Genomic DNA, 17,045 nt, shown 5'->3' with positions numbered 1-17,045 from the left:
ATTCTCAAGGTTTAAGATCTAATGGAATTTGCCTTGCTAGATTTTGGACTTGCCTGGGACCCATCACACTTTTCTTCCTTCTGATTTCTCCCTTTTGAAATGGGAATGTCTATTCTACGCCTTTCTTACCAGTGGATTTTGAAAACACATAACTTGTCTGGTTTCACAGGTTCACAGATGGAGAGGAATTTTCCCTCAGAAAGAATCATACCTAAGTCTCACACATATCTGATTTCGACGATATTTAGATGAGACGTTGGACTTCAGACTTTAGAGCTGCAATGAGTTAAAACTTGTGGGGGCTGTTAGGATGGAGTGGACATATTGTGAATGTGAGAAGGACATGCATTTTGGGGGTCATTGGCAGAATGTTATGGACTGAATGTTTCTGCCCTCCAAAAATTCATATGTTGAATCTCTAACCCCCAGTGTGGCTGTATTTGGATATAGAGTCTCTAAGAAAGTACTGTCATGTGTTGCACAATGACGTTCTAGTCGGAGATGTACTACATATATGACAGACAGATACATACGATGGCAGTCACAGAATATTAGTACCATATAGCCTAGATGCGCAGTAGACTATACCATCTAAGTTTGTGTAAGCACACTCTATGATGTTCGTACAACAAAGAAATCACCTAACAATGCATTTCTCAGAACTTATCCCATCATTACTGATGCACGACTGTAATTAAGGTTAAATGAGATCATAAAGATGGGGCCTTTATCTGATAAAAATTAGTGTCCTTATAAGAAGAGACACCAGAGAGCTCATTTGCACACACACATGTGCACACTCACTTGCTCGCTATCTTGCTCACTTTCAACCTCCCTCCCCATGCATTCACACCAAGGAAAGGGTATGTGAGGACACAACAAGAAGGTAGCCAGCTGTAAACCAGAAAGAGAGCTCTCACCAGAAACTGAATCACCTGGAACCTTAATCACAGACTTCTAAGCCTCTAGAACTGTAAGAACATAAATTTCTATTGTTTAAGCCACCAAGTCTATGGTATTTTGTTATGGTAGCCCAAGCTGAGTAATACCTGAGCCATAGATTCAAGAGAAAAGGCACCTAATAAAGACCAATCCTGATATAACAGAGATCTTAGAATTAACAGACAAGAATTTTAAAGCATCTATTGTAACTACATTCAAGAACATAAAGGAGAGAAATAAAAACTATGAAAAGGAACCAAATGGAAATTCTAGAATTGACAAATACCATATTTAAAATAAAATATTCACAGCACAGGCTTAACAGCAAACTGGAGATGACACAAGAGTAATGAATTTGAAGACAGTAATAAAGAAATTATCTAATCTTAAGTACAGAGAAAAAAGGATACAAATAAGCCTCAATGATCTGTGAGACAATATCAAAATTCTAATATGTATACAATTGGAATCCCAGAAGAAGAAAAGAGAGAGAAAATGAGGCAAAAAAAATATGTGAAGAAACAACGGCAAAAAGTTCTCAAATTTGTTGCAAGATACAAACTTACAGATTCAAGAAGCTCAGAAAACCTAAACAGGATAAACAAAAGAAAACTACACCCAAGCACATCACAGTTAAAGTGGAAAACAAAAGATAAAGAGAAAAATCTTTAAAGCAGCAGGAGAAAAAGATTACATACCAGAGAAAACACTACGTATGAATCACTGCTAACATCTCACTAGAAAAAATGGAAGCCAAAAGACAGTACAACATCTTAAAGTGCTGAAACAAAGAACTGTCGATCCAAAATTCCATACCCAGCAAAATATCCTTCAAGAATGAAAGCAAAATAAAGACATTTTTAGATAAACAAAAACTGACAGAATTCATTGCCAAAAGATCTACACAAGAAATGCTAAAGAAAATTCTTTAGGTTTAAAGAAAATATTAGATGGAAATTGAGATCTTTAATAAGAAATGAAAAGCACCAGAAATGGCAAATAAGTGGATAAATATAAAAAAGCAATTTCCCCTCTTAAATTCTTTAAAACACATCTGTTTAAAGCAAAAATTATTACACTGAATGTGGAGTATTAACATATGTAGATATAATACATATGACAACTAGGAGATAAAGGATGGAGTGGTGGTTAAAGAGACCCGTAGAATTGCAAAATTCTTACATTTTACATGAAGTGGAACTATATTAACTCTGATGCACATTGTAGCCATTGCATGCTTTCCATAGTGACATTATATCTTAACTTCTCTGAGACCCAAGGAGGACGGGGAAAAAAATAAAGCTTTCCTCCAAAGGCCTCCCTCACCTGAAGTCCAATAGCATTTACCAGGAATAGGAGCTCATGACTCTATGAGCAAACTTTGGTCTTAAAACACAAAGTTTTGTTTGTTTGTTTGTTTACTTTAAAGATTTTGTTTTTCCTTCTTCTCCCCAAAGCCCCCCAGTAGATGGTTATATACATTTTTAGTTGTGGGTTCTTCCAGTTGTGGCATGTGGGACACCACTTCAGCATGGTTTGATGAGCAGTGCTAGGTCCGCGCCCAGGATCTGAACCTGTGAAACCCTGGGCTGCCGAAGCAGAGCACACAAACTTAACTACTTGGCCATGGGGCCAGCCCCAAAACACAAAGTTTTAACAACTAAAAAGTGCTCCATCTCTACTTCAGGAAAGCACCAAGCTATGAATGAAGTAACATATATTAATTAGAAATAAGTAAAACCTTATTACTGTTCTTCTTCCAATGTTAAATGAGTTGAAATCTATATTTACTCAAGGCTCCCTCAAGTCCTATCAAGTCTAGGAACAGAGTTTATTTAACCTTTCATACAATTCTAAATTGTATTTGGAAAACTGACCTTGATTTCCTTTATTCCTTTCTTTGCTTTTAAAGTTTCTTCAGCAGACTTTGTTTTCTCATTCTTCTTTACTGTTTCACTTGCAAGTTTCTTTCCACTTGGTATAACCCCAAAGAATTTCCGAATATCCTAAAAACATAAAAGAGGATTCATACATAAACATTAACTACACAAAATTCTATTTCCATTGTAAAAAGGGACAGCTCTACACACACACACTGGGTTATGCCGAGTAATTTCTTCTTAGTAACATAGTTCCATATGCAGCAGCATTCCTTTTATATGCAAAAGTTAATTGATAAAAGTACCTGAGCTAAAAATAATTTGCCTAATGAAAAGTAATATTAATTCTCAGAATCTGGGCAAAAACAGGGAAACATAAGAAACTGAAATCATTGTTAACAACAGCACAATTACACAGGGGTGCAAGTAAAAGGTATCTATTGGTCATGCATACACACACTCATCCCATTACCCCAGGCACAGGAGGGGAGAAGACAAAGAGTTGAAGAATACAATTCTTGCCCATAGGATTTATACTCCAGTTTGAGAGAAGAATAACTCTCACAATGCTGATCATTTAAAACCTTAATAATTAAGAACCCTGACATTATTTTCCTTTACATGATTTTTCCAAATTCTGAAAAAAAAATTTTTGAGGAAAATTGGCCCTGAGCTAACATCTGTGCCACTCTTTCTCTATTTTATGTGGGATGCCGCCACAGCATGGCCTGATGAGCAGTGCGAGGTCCGTGCCAGGGATCCAAACCTGCGAACCCCAGGCTGCTAAAGAAGAGCACGCAAACTTAACCACTATGCCACCAGGCCAGCGCCCTGAAGAAAAAAATCTGATGCTTATTACAATATTCTTCTTACTTACTCTACACCCCCTCCACCATGTTAAACTGCAGAATTCAAATTAACCATGCTGAAACATCTATGATGTAATTTACAACTAAAATCACTCACTTTTCTTATCCTTATCATACATATTCTTCCCTACCCTATCCAATTTTAGCTTTGAAGAAACTGTGGTATAGAGAACAGGAAACAGACCTTAGAATTAGAAAGCATTGGTTTGAATCTCTGCTCTGGTGCTTTCTATCTGTGTGGCCTTGGGCAACTTACTTTAATTTATCTACATCTGTTTTCTCATCAGTAAAGAGGGACTAATAGTACCTACACTTTATGAGGATTAATTATGCATCTATCACTACTTTGGCTCAGTAAAAAGCTTCCCTTCACCCCGTTTATGAACTATTATCCCTTCATATCACTGAAACATCTCCATTTACGGTTATCTCTGCTCACAGGCAGGAGTATAAGGAATACAGAATAATGAGAACTTACAATCTAAATTTCAAAGAACTGGGTTTAAAGAACCAGCTGTACCAATTTCCCTCTTCCCATCCTTGATGGTTATAATCCTGAGTGAGTTTTTAACCCTTCTTACCTGTTCCAACCTCTTTCTCTTTATTGTTGTGAGGAAAATGCCTATAAAAGTACTTCGTAAAGTATAAGAAAGTTAACAATTATTTCCTAGATCTTGGCAGTAATTGCCATACTCTTAAAATGTTGAAAGTTTGAAACAACTGTGTTAGACTAAACACACAAGCATATTTTAGCTTTGCGACTAAGCCAATAAACAAAGCAGAAAAATGAGGTATACAGGCATGTTAAATTTTTCAAAAAGATTAAAGACTTCCCTGGTTTTATACGTTCTTTTGTAAATTTCATAATACAGAAAAATCACAAGTACATCCTAATAAAATCTAACTCTAAAAAATACTGTTTATGGAATGGATACCTCAGCTATGAAACCAGGAGATTTGTGTCAGGCACTAAGGAAAAGATGGATGATAAAGAAAGCCACAGTCTTCCGTATAACTTGCAACGAATTGAGTTTGAGGCTGACAACTACTTACTTTATTGCTTCTGGAGGAAATGAAAGTTTCACATTGGAGTTTCACTCTTAAAATTACCAAGTGATTCTTCATTCTAATAGTGGTGATTGTTTAAACATGCATACGCATACATATATATACACACACACACCCCCCCCACCCCACATGCACCATGGAAATACCAAAACTGAAGATTAATAATCAGGTTAAAAACAATGATGGTTTTCAATCTGTTTTAGGCCCATAAATGCTTAAAACCACAAAGAGAAAGAAAACAAAACATAATTCAGGAAATGGCACTGTTGGTAACGTTCAGCTCTCTGGTTTTTGTCTGTACCACACTGCCACTCCTCAGCATTGTCACACTCTTTCCTAAGTAATTCCTTCTTTTCACATTCCCTTTCTTTTCCTTTCCCTTTATTCTACGCTACTCTCCTGCACTTATGCTGATGCCCCATGCCCTTATACTCTGATGGCAGTAGAACAGTTAAATAAAATTACAGCATCCTGACATAACTCAATATACACTAAAATTCTAAACTTCTGGAAAAGAATTTCCAAGAGAATGAAAGACATTCTACTCATACCTTTTTAGGACCATCTTGTGTATAAATCTCTAGATGCAAAGGTCACCAATTTGGCCTTAATTTATAGTGCGACTTCACCTTACTCTTCAATTAATATTCTGTCTAGTATTCCAGGTCTTCAATGATTTCACAAAATGAAGAAGAACAAGTTTATTGGCTAGTTATATTCCCAAATAATGGATCTAAATACCACTCTTATCTGCATGGAATAATTCTTGCAGAATATGAGTAGAAAAAGGAGCTCAATTTTACATTTACTTTTATAATCTTGGCAAAATACAGGCCTTCTAAGCAGAACATCAAGACTAGAAACTATCCATAAAGAAAGATTTGACTACATAAAAATAAAACAAAAGATGCCATAAACAAAGTTAAAATACAAGCAACTAACTTGAAAATATCTACGTTATATATAAAACGGTTCCTACAAATCAATAAAAGATAAGCTAACAGAAAAATGAATAAAAGCTACTAGTAAGAAAAATATAAAAGAAATGCAAACAGGAACAAACATAAAAGATGCTCAACTTGACAAATAATAAACAGATTTGTCAAAGATGAGAAACAGATGCTCAGACTCTGCATTGCTAATAGAAAAACAGGGGGTCGGCCCAGTGGCATAGTGGTTAAGTTCACACACTCTGCTTCAGTGTCTCGGGGTTCACAGGTTCGAATCCTGGGCACAGACCTAGCACTGTTCATCAAGCCATGCTGTGGCGGCATCCCACATAAGGTAGAGGAAGAATGGCACAGACGTTAGCTGAGCAACAATCCTCCTCAAGCAAAAAGAGGAAGATTGGCAACAGATGTTAGCTCAGCAACAATCTTCTTCACACACACACCAAAAAAAGTAAAAATGGGTATAATCTTTCCAGGGGATAATCCGGCAATACCTATCAAAATTTTACACGTGCATACCCTTTGCCCCAGTAATTCCATTTCTAAAAGAAATAGATATTTTTATTTGGGGGAACTAAAAGAGAGTAGTAATTAACTCTTCTTACTTTCTTCAACAGTCATTAAATGAACAAACAGGTCAGCTCAAATAAGGCAAAAGACTTTGGCAAAAATCACACAAAAGTGAAAAATTTTAGCACAGACAGCTAACAACAACAAGTAAATTTTTGAGGCTTTTCCTTACAACTACTGGACACAGATTTATCTCTCTTGATAATTCTATGAAGTAAACAGACAAGAATGATACATCACCATTTTGCAGACGAATAAGTTGAATTAAGTCAGACAAACACAGGCTTTTTGTCAGTTTTGCCACTTACTACCGAACACTTGGGATAATTACTTAACTTCTCTGCCCCTTAATTTCCTCATGACGCCACCTGCCTCAAAGGATTCCTGCAGGGACGACAGGTAGCACACCAAAAATCTCCAGAATGGAACTTGGTCCTCTGACTCCAAATCTCTTTCATAGTTTCCCACTTCACAGTGACTGCCCCTTTATAATTTTCCTGTAATTCTAAGGATCTATGCACAAGTAGCCATACCCCACAATCAGCAATGTGGCCTTTCCCTTCTCATTATTCCTGATACATCTGACCCTTGTCTGTTTATAGGCAGGCATTGTGCCAGGGAGTTAGGACACAAACCAGATAATCCCCTCGTGAAGCTACCTGGGAGACACATTAGTATATCACAAATTAAATGCAGAAGAGTGCTAAGACAGAGGTAAACAGAAAACGATAAAAGCACCAGGAGCACTTAACACAGAGAGCCTCAGGCACGGCTTCCCAAAAGGAGCCATAACTGAAGTGGGTCCTAAAACGATTAGTAGGACATACTTTTGTTAGTCACAGAAATCAGAGTTTGAATACACTGCTGTAAGGTCCATCCAGCAGGCTTGTCTATCTTACTCACCAGTGTATCTCAAGCAGAGGGCTAGCACCTCAGATAGTATTGGTTGAACACATGAGTGGTTATTCCTAAGGTCACTGACCTTCACACCTGCGCTCAGAAAGAGAGGTTCTTGATTACATAAAATGAAATTGACAGTTGATTTGTTTTTAAAGATTGAGTATTAAAATAATTTTAATTGTGGCCAGCCCGGTGGTGCAGCGGTTAAGTTTGCACGTTCCGCTTCAGCGGCCCAGGGTTCACTGGTTCAGATCCTGGGTGCAGACACGGCACTGCTTGGCATGCCATGCTGTGGCAGGCAACCCACGTATAAAGTAGAGGAAGATGGAAATGGATGTGAGCTCAGAGCCAGTCTTCCTCAGCAAAAAGAGGAAGATTGGCAGCTGATGTTAGCTCAGGGCTAATCTTCCTCAAAAAAATAAACAAATAAATAATGCTTTTAATTGAGATTAATTTTTTGCTATGACTTCACCTGATTCTTTTTGTTTTAAGAAATTTTAAGTATGTATTAACACTTATGGTATATTATTTCGGAGGTAAATTGTTAAAGTTGATCTTCTACAATTGACCCTTGTAATATGATACTCTTTTAATATGGTACAATATTGTGGCTAAAAAAAAAATACTTTCACTTTTAGTAGGACACTTCCTCTGCTTCAAATTTGTTTTTAGCCAAACAAATTACATTTTTTTTTAGAAATCAGAAATATCTCTACATATAATTGATGTTAATAATACAGCAAACTCTAGCACAGGCCTCAAGAACTTCTCTGAAGAAGATACCAGCAATCAATTGTTCATATATTCATTCAACAAGTATTTACTGAGAGCCTTCTATGGGCCAAAAATTATTCTTGTGATTGGGATAAATATAACAGGCAAAAATCTCTGTTCTTATGGAGCCTTAATTCTACTTTCTGCTCTTGGTGTTTCTGTCTTTAGAAAATAAAGGAGAGCACAGGAAATAAAGAACAGACAAAATAAAGCACAGTGGCGGAACAGAAATGGAGAATAGATGATTATGCGAATTATGAGGAACAGAAACTGCTTCCTCTGCTCGCCCTGGAATCTATTCAGTCTACCTGAGAGGCTGCTCCCAAGACAGTGAAAGGACCCATTTCCATTCTTAGTTGTGTCTATGAAGATGTGTAAGATTCTGGGGCCAGCCCTGTGGCCAAGTAGTTAAGTTCACATACTCTGCTTCAGTGGCCCTGGGTTTTGCCGGTTCGGATCCCAGGTGCAGACATGGCACCACTCATCAAGCCATGCTGAGGCGGTGTCCCACATAGCACAACCAGAGGGACCTACAACTAGAATATACAACTATGTACTGGGGGGATTTGGGGAGAAGAAGAAGAAAAAAAAAAAAAAAGACGACAGACAACAGATGTTAGCTCAGCTGCCAATCTTTAAGAAGATATGTGGGGCCGGCCCAGTGGAACAGCGGTTAAGTTCACACGTTCCGCTTCTCAGGCACCTGGGGTTTGCCGGTTTGGACCCCGGGTGCGGACATGGCACTGCTTGGCAAAAGCTATGCTGTGGTAGGTGTCCCACGTATAAAGTAGAGGAAGATGGGCATGGATGTTAGCTCAGGGCCAGTCTTCCTCAGCAAAAAGAGGAAGAATGGCAGTAGTTAGCTCAGGGCTAATCTTCCTCAAAAAAAAAAAAAAAAGATATGTAAGATTCTGAAGTCATAATATTGATATTGTATGAGCCTTAGGCTACTCTCTCAAAGAAATATTGTATCACAGAAAGTTTTCAGGTACCTGATCCAAAAATACAAACACTGGCAAAATTAAACAGAAAATGGAAATAATTATCTACTTCAGGTTTAAAAAAATAAGTTCTCCTTCATTCCTGCATAATTGGGATAATGGAAGCATGTGAAACTCTTTATGCCTGATCTAATGGTTTAGTTCAACATTTTGACATTTTCACCAGGGCTAACGTACCTAATGGTCTTTATTCATCCAGAAGTCAACTTTTTACAACTGCTTTCTGATCTAAAAAAATCAAATTTAAACTCCTTGAATGAATACTGAACTAAGGTCAAATGGAAAATAGACCTACCATATAATAAATACTGTGTATTTCTCTAAGCTACATTATTCATTGTCATTAAGTGTTCAGTAGCTTAGATATAAAATTATGCAGAAAGGGCTACAGAAGATGTTTTCATACCAGTAAGTTTTACATTCTAGTTGATTTCTCTTTTATTGGAAATACAAAGTTTACTTGTAGTTATTCATTCATCAAATACATATAGAAAATGTACCATGTGCCAGGCACTATACAGCAGTTCCCTATCCTTGTAGCCCCTATCCTTGCAGAGCTTATGCGCTAGTGTAAAAAAATCTATCAATAATAGGTTTCTTATCGAATAAATGTGCCAAAATGTGTGCGAAGGAAACAAGGTGGGTGGTCTCTTCACTAACCATAACACTCATTTCTTGTGTTTTTATGGATCTGACAAAAGCTATGAATATTCTCCACAGAAATATGCAAAAACACACTATAGTATAATACAAAAATATAATTTAGTCTTTAGCCCTGGTTTCTGGCACAGAGCTCCTAAATTCCTCAGAATTTCCTGAGTGATAAGAGAGTCTTTTGCTCATAATCAGCCTCTTTAGATCACATCAGAGTTTATGCTAATGACGTAACTTCGAGTGGAGCCTTATGATGGGGGCCAGTCACCAGAAAGGCCAAACACGTGATCAGAGGGTAGGACCTCTGAGCCTGACCCCTGGACCTACAGGGAGGGAAGCGGAGCTGAAGATGGGCTTATAAAACTCTTGAAAGAGCAATGTTTGCTGTTTGGAGAGCTTCTGGGTTGGTGAAGACATCAAGCTGCTGGGAGGGTGGTGCAGCCAAAGATGGCACGGACGCTCTGCACAAACACTTCTATATCTTGCCTATGGAGCTCTTCCTTCTATTTGGCTGTTCCTGAATTGTATCCTTATAATAAACCAGTAAATTAAAAAAAAAAAAAAAGTAAGGTGTTTTCCTAAGTTCTGTGAGCCATTCTAGCATATTATTGAACCTCAGGAGGGCATCATGGGAAGCCTTGATTTAGAACCAGTGAGTAAAGGTGGCCCAGGACTTGCAATGAAGTCTGAAGCAGTCTTGTGGAACTGAGCCCCTTAACTTGTGGAATCTGCACTAACTCCGAAAAGTTAGTGTCAGAACTGAATTGAACTGTAGGACACCCAGTTGGTGTCAGAGAACTAGAGAACTGACTGGTGTCAAAAAACCCTCCACACACAGACACACCAAACTTTGTGTACAATTTTAGGGTTTTTTTTTTCCTAAAGTCTATATTAATGGCTCTCCAAGAACCCTAAGTCACAAACTTCTGATCCACATATTCACACCGCACAAGCTAACTCACACCCATCTCAACCTCAGTACCACCTATATACACACTGATACCTCCTAAATCGCGTCTCAACTCTAGACCTCCTCTGAGCGCCATATCCATGTAGCCAATAGTCTGCCAGATATGTCTCTGTCCAAATGCCCCAAAGTTGCCTCCAACCCATAATGTCCAAAACTAAGCTCATATTCTTCTGGGACTTGCTTCTCTCCCTTTATTTCCCACCTCAATGCATAGCACCACCATTCACCCAAAACAGAAAAATGGGCACTGTTTCTCCTCCTCACTCTGACCCTCCACCTAAATATCCCACTTGACCTATCTCCCAAATACTGCAGTCCTCTTCCCTTTATTTCTGTTGCCAGTGCCCTGATTAAAGGCTTTATTTACTTATTTAACAAACCTTTAAATAGGACTTACTGTGTGCCAGCCAATGATTTAAGCACTTAAAAATATTAACTCATTTAATCCACATAACATCCCTATGCAGTTTTTAACTTCAATTCACAGATGAGAAAATTGAGAATGCCAACAAGACACTCTTCTAGTAAAAGTTTTGAAATTTAAGACACTCTTAAATGTAAACAAAAAAAGACTTCTTGCATTTTCCTACACTAAGGTATAACTAACAATTCTACAACACTATTAGAGAGAAACATTGCTATCAGGCAGCCCGAATGCAATTTTAATATACATAAGCCAAAACAAAGTACCAGACTTCGCAAAGTACTCAAAAAAATCATGCATTTTTTAGAGTCCTTTATCCATACCCAAAGTTCCCAATTTGATTAGTTATAAATCTATTAGTAGAGCTAGAGACGAAAAAAATTTTTTGCAATAAATACTCCTAAACCTGCACAGAAGTAAGCTATCATAATGACCTTTAGCTTTAAAAGGTCAAAGTACAAAAGCTGTTGTTTATTTACTTTGAAGTATAACCAAACAGTTCTAATTACTTTTTTCCACTGCTGATGGGCTCAACCAACAAACAAGTTATATTTGCCTGTCAAAAGTGCAATGAGAAAGCAAATTATATCACTGTGTTCACATGTCTTTGAAGAGTACAGGATTTTATTCAAAATAAGTACTGAAGTGCTCTGTAGAGTAGCTGCCAAAATATTATTATCTTGGCTTTACTTCTCTACTTTGAAAGCAACAAAGAAATATAAATATTTCCGAATATTTTTAAGTAATCCACCCAATCCACAAGCAGAAACTGATTATCATCAATATACTTCACAAAATCTACCCAAACGTAAAAATCTTTCATCTTGAAAACCACAAAAATGCACAATTATATATCTGACTAAAATATACAATGATGTAACTGGTAGCAACACAGTAGAGACAAACTATGAAACAATTTTAAAGTATTTAAAATTATATTAAGGCCTTATACTTCAAAGGCAAAAAGTAAGTTGTTGGAATGCTGTCCTCTAAGATCAACAAAAAGAGAGATCCACTCTCACTACTTCTATTCAACATTGTGGAGGTTCTAGCAAAAGCAATTACGCAAAAAAATGAAATAAAAGGCACCTAGATTGGACAGGAAGAGGTGAAACTATCTCTACTTGCAGATGAAATTATTTTATAGAGAGAAAATCCTAAGGAATCCACTAAAAAACTATTAGAACTAATAAATGAGATCAGCAAGGTTGCAGGATAAAAGATCAATATACAAAAATCAGTTGTATTTCTATACTCTTGCAATGAACAATCCAAAAGTGAAACTAAGAAAACAATTCCAGGGGCCAGCCCGGTGGTGTAGTGGTTACATTTGTGCACTCCACTTCAGCAGCCCGGGGTTCGCAGGTTCAGATCCCAGGTGCAGACCTAGCACCACCCGTCAAGCCACACTGTGGCAGCATCCCACATAAAAGAGAGAAGACTAGCACAGATGTTAGCTCAGCAATAATCTTCCTCAAGCAAAAAGAGGAAGATTCGCAACAGATATTAGCTCAGGGCCAATCTTCCTCACAAGAAAAGAAAAAGAAAAGGAAAACAATTCCATTTACAGTATCATCAAAAAGAACAAAATACTTAGAAATAAACTTAAAAAAAGTGTAAAACCCATACTCTGAAAACTATAGAACACTGTTTAAAGAAATCAAAAAAGACCTAAACAAATGGAAAGATAGCCCATGTTCAGGGATCAGAAGACCTTATATTATTAAGATGACAATACTCCCCAAATTGATGTACAAATTCAACACAATCCTTATCAAAATCCCAGCTGGCTCCTTTGCTGATTCTAAAATTCATATGGAAATTCAAGGAACCCAAAATGGACAAAACAATCCTGAAAAAGAAGAACAAAGTTGGAAGACTCACACCATCCAATTTCAAAATTTACCACAAAGCTACAGTAAAAAAGACAACGTGTTACTAGCATTAGGATAGACATACAGATCAATGGAATAGAATTTAGAGCCCAGAACAAACCTCTCAGACTTATGGTTAATTGATTTCTGAAAAAGGAGCCAAGATAACTCAATGGGAAAAGAACAGTCTGCAAATGGTGCACAGACAACTGAATATCCACATGCAAAAGAATAAACTTGGACCTCTGCTTCACACCACATTCAAAAACTAACTCAAAATGGGTTGAAGTCCTAAATGTAAGAGCTAAAACTATAAAACTCTTAGAAAAAGGCATTAGCATAAATCTTGGTGACCTTGGATTAGGCAATGTTTTCTTAGATATGACACCAAAAGTTCTCAGGAAGTGATAACTGAGACCTGAATGATGAGAAAAAGGCAGACAAGCAAGCATCTGGAGGAAGAGCATTCCAAGGAGAGGGAACAGCATTCCAAGGAGAGGAAAGAGCAAGAACAAAAGCTGAGACCAAACTAGCTTAATACACTCAAAAGACAGAGAGATGAGATCAGAGAGGCATGTAGGGGCCTTATAGGCCAAGTACTGGTATGTACAGCAAAAGCTACATCATATCAGGGTATAGCACTGCTCCAGGGGGAGCATTCACAGAGTAAATTGCAATGTGAAAGGTATCTCCTAGTATGGGGCAATGAAGCAGCTCTAATGTATTTAGCCTTACTTGACAACTTTTCAAAACGACTATCCCTTAAGTCTCATGTGATTTAATTCAACCTTAGGCATATTTTCAGTAATTATCCCAGTCAATGAATTACACATGCTGACTTCTTAAAAATGGCATCTCTCAGGTTATTCACATTTTGAGCAAATAATTAAATCCTCACAGCAATCCAAATTGTTTACATGGCTTCTTTTTGGTCTTTCTATTTTTAATTTCATTGCAATTCCTTTAATAGACATTATATTCACATGGTTCAAAATTCAAAAGGGTAAAAAGTCTCCCTCCCATTCTGCCTCTCAGATACACATTTCTCATCTTTGGAGGCAACAAATGTTATCAGTTAGTTCCTATGTATCCTTCCAGAGACCTTTTAAACATCTTCAAGCAAATATGTATATATATTCTTTTCTTTTTCTATACAAACTGATAGCATATTTACATATTGTCCTACACCTTCTTTTCTTACTGAATTATCCTGGAAAACGTTTCATACCAGGGCATAAAGTTTTTTTTCTTTTTTAATGGCTGTACAGTATTCCATTTTGTGGATATAGTAACTTATTCCTTTATTGATAACTTTAATTGGAAAATATTTGAGAAAAACAAATGCAGTTCCTAGGGCAAGAGGTGTTAACCTTGTATCTATGAAAGGGCTTCAGAAGATATGTGCATCACCTAAAATGGTGTATATGTGCCCATATGTATTTCTGTGGGCAGAAAATTTGCATACCATTCACATTATTAAAGGGAAGTGTAACCCAAACAAAAGTTAAGAACTACTGTACTACAATATAACTTGTGCACACATGTTCAATAAACATATGTTAAACAGAATTTTAGTCTAGGGTTTTGCTAATTTCTGTACTAGAGACAAGGCTAAATCAAATAGCAATATAATCCAAAATTCTTATCTACTTTATAGAAACTTTAACAAATAGCAGAACTGACCCATTTGACTCCTATTTCCTTTCTAAAGGCCTGATTTTTCATCTGCACTGTGCACAGAACAAAGAAGAGAACCAAAACTTAAAGTACCTGAATGATCAAAAGTTGACTATTCAAGCTTTTGTTCACCAAAACTGACAACATCAGAGGCCATTCTGATGCTCCTTAAATTCTATGTAACATTCCAGAGTCCTCCCTGAGAAAATTAGATCATTGGTAGTCATGAAGTTGTATAATGACTACAGCTGCCAGGCACCAGGATAGCAGCTTTACATATATTATTCTGTTTAATCCTCAAGACAATCACTTAACGGCAGCTATATTTCCCCCCCTATTACAGGTAAGGAAATGGAGGCTTAAAGAGGTTAAAGTTAAGCTGTTTACTTGCCCAAAACCACATAACTATTAAGTGGTAGAGCAAGACTGAATAAAACATCTCACTCTCACCTTCAAGACTCCAAATCTCATCAGCATTCCACAATACTATAGTGCCTGAAGTCCAAAATGGAATTATGATCATTTTAGGGAGATGGTATACTGCAGTGGTCAAAAAATCTAGGTTCTAATTATAGTTCAACTATTAGTTGTATGACAAACTGTTTAAACTCTAAAAGCCTCCTTTATCATCGGTAAAACTGGATTGCTGTGAGGTTTAAATGAGAAAAGCTATGTAAAACAAACAGCTCACATATTGACCTGAAGAAGGTACTTAGTACAATGTGGCTATTATTATTTTATCCTTTGTTGAGAAGAAATACAAAGGGCTGCAAGGTTTCCCAATTAGGCATAAAAATTTCCCCCCAGAATGCTGGCATTGCGACAAATAAGGTAAAGAATGACCGAAAAAAACTATGTCTGATTATTAAGTAGATCCTAGCTTAAAGGAACATCATAAATTGTCCTTTAAATTAAAATACTTCAAACACATACCTGTATCTACTGCCCTACCAGCTTGAATGTCTGTTTTGACGGCTGCATAATTATTTCATTCTCAATTTAAATGCTTTATACAGAACTACACACGGAGGTGGTTTTTAAGATGACTTCTAACATCAGGTGATGAAGGATGACAGCTGTCAAATGTATTACGTTTGTTTCTACCCTCTGAGGGGCTGAGGAGTTTTTTTCCTGGTAAACTCTGCTATCCCTTCAACTTCTATAAACTCATCTGAACAAAATAAAACATCCTCCCCATGCCCTCGGTCTCAAACGGCTATGTGATAAGCGTTTCGCGAGGCTATTAATGGCCAAAGTTGAAGGCCTGAGACAACTTTTCATAAGAAAGGAAAGTTTGTTACTCTTCTCCCTCATGACCCAAAGCTTGAAACCAACGCTCTAAGCAAGACTCAAACCGAGGGTCGAGCACAGCTGAACAGGAAAACAACTAAACCGCCGAGCCTCTAAATCACCTTCATTACTCCCTTCCTTCCTCCCTCCCTTCCCCCAAGAGTTGAAAAAAGTGAAGCTGCCGCGCAGCACCCAAAGTCCTGCGCGCTGGCTGCCGCCGAGAGCTGCAGCGTCCAAGCAAAGCGCCCCGTGCTGGGTTGGTGGCCCCTCCTGCGCCTTCGCTCCCCGCCGGAGCCCCGCACCGCCGTCTTCCCCCACCCTCCCTGCCAGGAGTGGCCGGTCCACACCCAGCCTGCAAACTCTCCCAAGCCCCACAGCCTCCCTCCGGGGCTCACCATCGCAGCCCACGGATTGAAGCGCGGGCGGGCACGCCGTGGGCCGGGGAATCCGTTACCGAGACTCGGGATCCATTCGCGCCAACAACTTCTACAGCGAAGTGGAGGGAGGTGGAGACGCGGCGCTCGCTGATGACGTCAGGAGGCGCGCAGCTTCCCTTCGGCCTGGGCGGGAGGCGGGAGGTGCGACGTGGGCCCAGGTGCCGCTTGGAGGCCGGCGGGTCGGCGCCCCGCGCGCAGACTTGCCCCTTCGGCTTTTGGCGGGGGCGCTCGAGTGAAGATTCCGAGATTGATACCCTGGGAAAGCGGGCAAACCAAGTTCCTCCCGGTTACAGTTCTGGAAGGTGCACTCCCCCCCAGTAGCTTTCAAATGTTTCTACTGACGCCGCAGTAAGAGAGAGATTTCAGATGTCGGTTTCACATACTGTTACGTACCTGTTCTGAAACAAGGGTTTGACCAAACAATATTTACACTGATTTTTTTGTGTTTAATGTTTGACCCACCGAATTGGTTTTTTCGCTTACTATTAAGTGGAGACCCACAGTTTGAAAACCGCCAGGCTAAAGAACAATTTTATGTTGTATAAGTCCAGAGCAAAAAAGGCTTGGGTAAAATCATCTAGTCCTCACCACCCACTCCATTTTATAAATGAAAACTATGAGACCCAAAAGGGCTAGGAATCTAGGCCTCCAAATTCCCAAACAGGCGCTGCTAAGTCTCTCAGAGAGCAGCGGAGTGTGAAGCCAAAGTATAAACAAGGTGTATCTCCATGGAAAAACAGTGATCCCAAAAGCTTTGGAGTCAAC

The 17,045-nt window shown here is 38.4% G+C and overlaps 1 protein-coding gene across 1 annotated transcript in view; it reads right to left on the bottom strand.

Annotated features, from left to right (window-relative positions):
• The window catches only part of LOC124236842 (replication factor C subunit 1-like), a 76,427-nt gene extending 60,083 nt beyond the window's left edge, over positions 1-16,344 (bottom strand). Inside the window, exons 1-2 of the mRNA XM_046655778.1 lie at positions 16,239-16,344; positions 2,820-2,948 (exon numbers count right to left, since the gene is read on the bottom strand). Coding sequence (XP_046511734.1) covers positions 2,820-2,948; positions 16,239-16,241 — 132 coding nt within the window. The 5' untranslated portion in view covers positions 16,242-16,344. The remainder of the gene's footprint in view (positions 1-2,819; positions 2,949-16,238) is intronic.
• Between the last annotated feature and the right edge of the window lie 701 nt (positions 16,345-17,045).

This window comes from Equus quagga, chromosome 3 (assembly GCF_021613505.1).
Source record: "Equus quagga isolate Etosha38 chromosome 3, UCLA_HA_Equagga_1.0, whole genome shotgun sequence".
Taxonomy (NCBI): Eukaryota; Metazoa; Chordata; class Mammalia; order Perissodactyla; family Equidae; genus Equus; species Equus quagga.
This window is presented reverse-complemented; position numbering and strand designations above follow the sequence as displayed.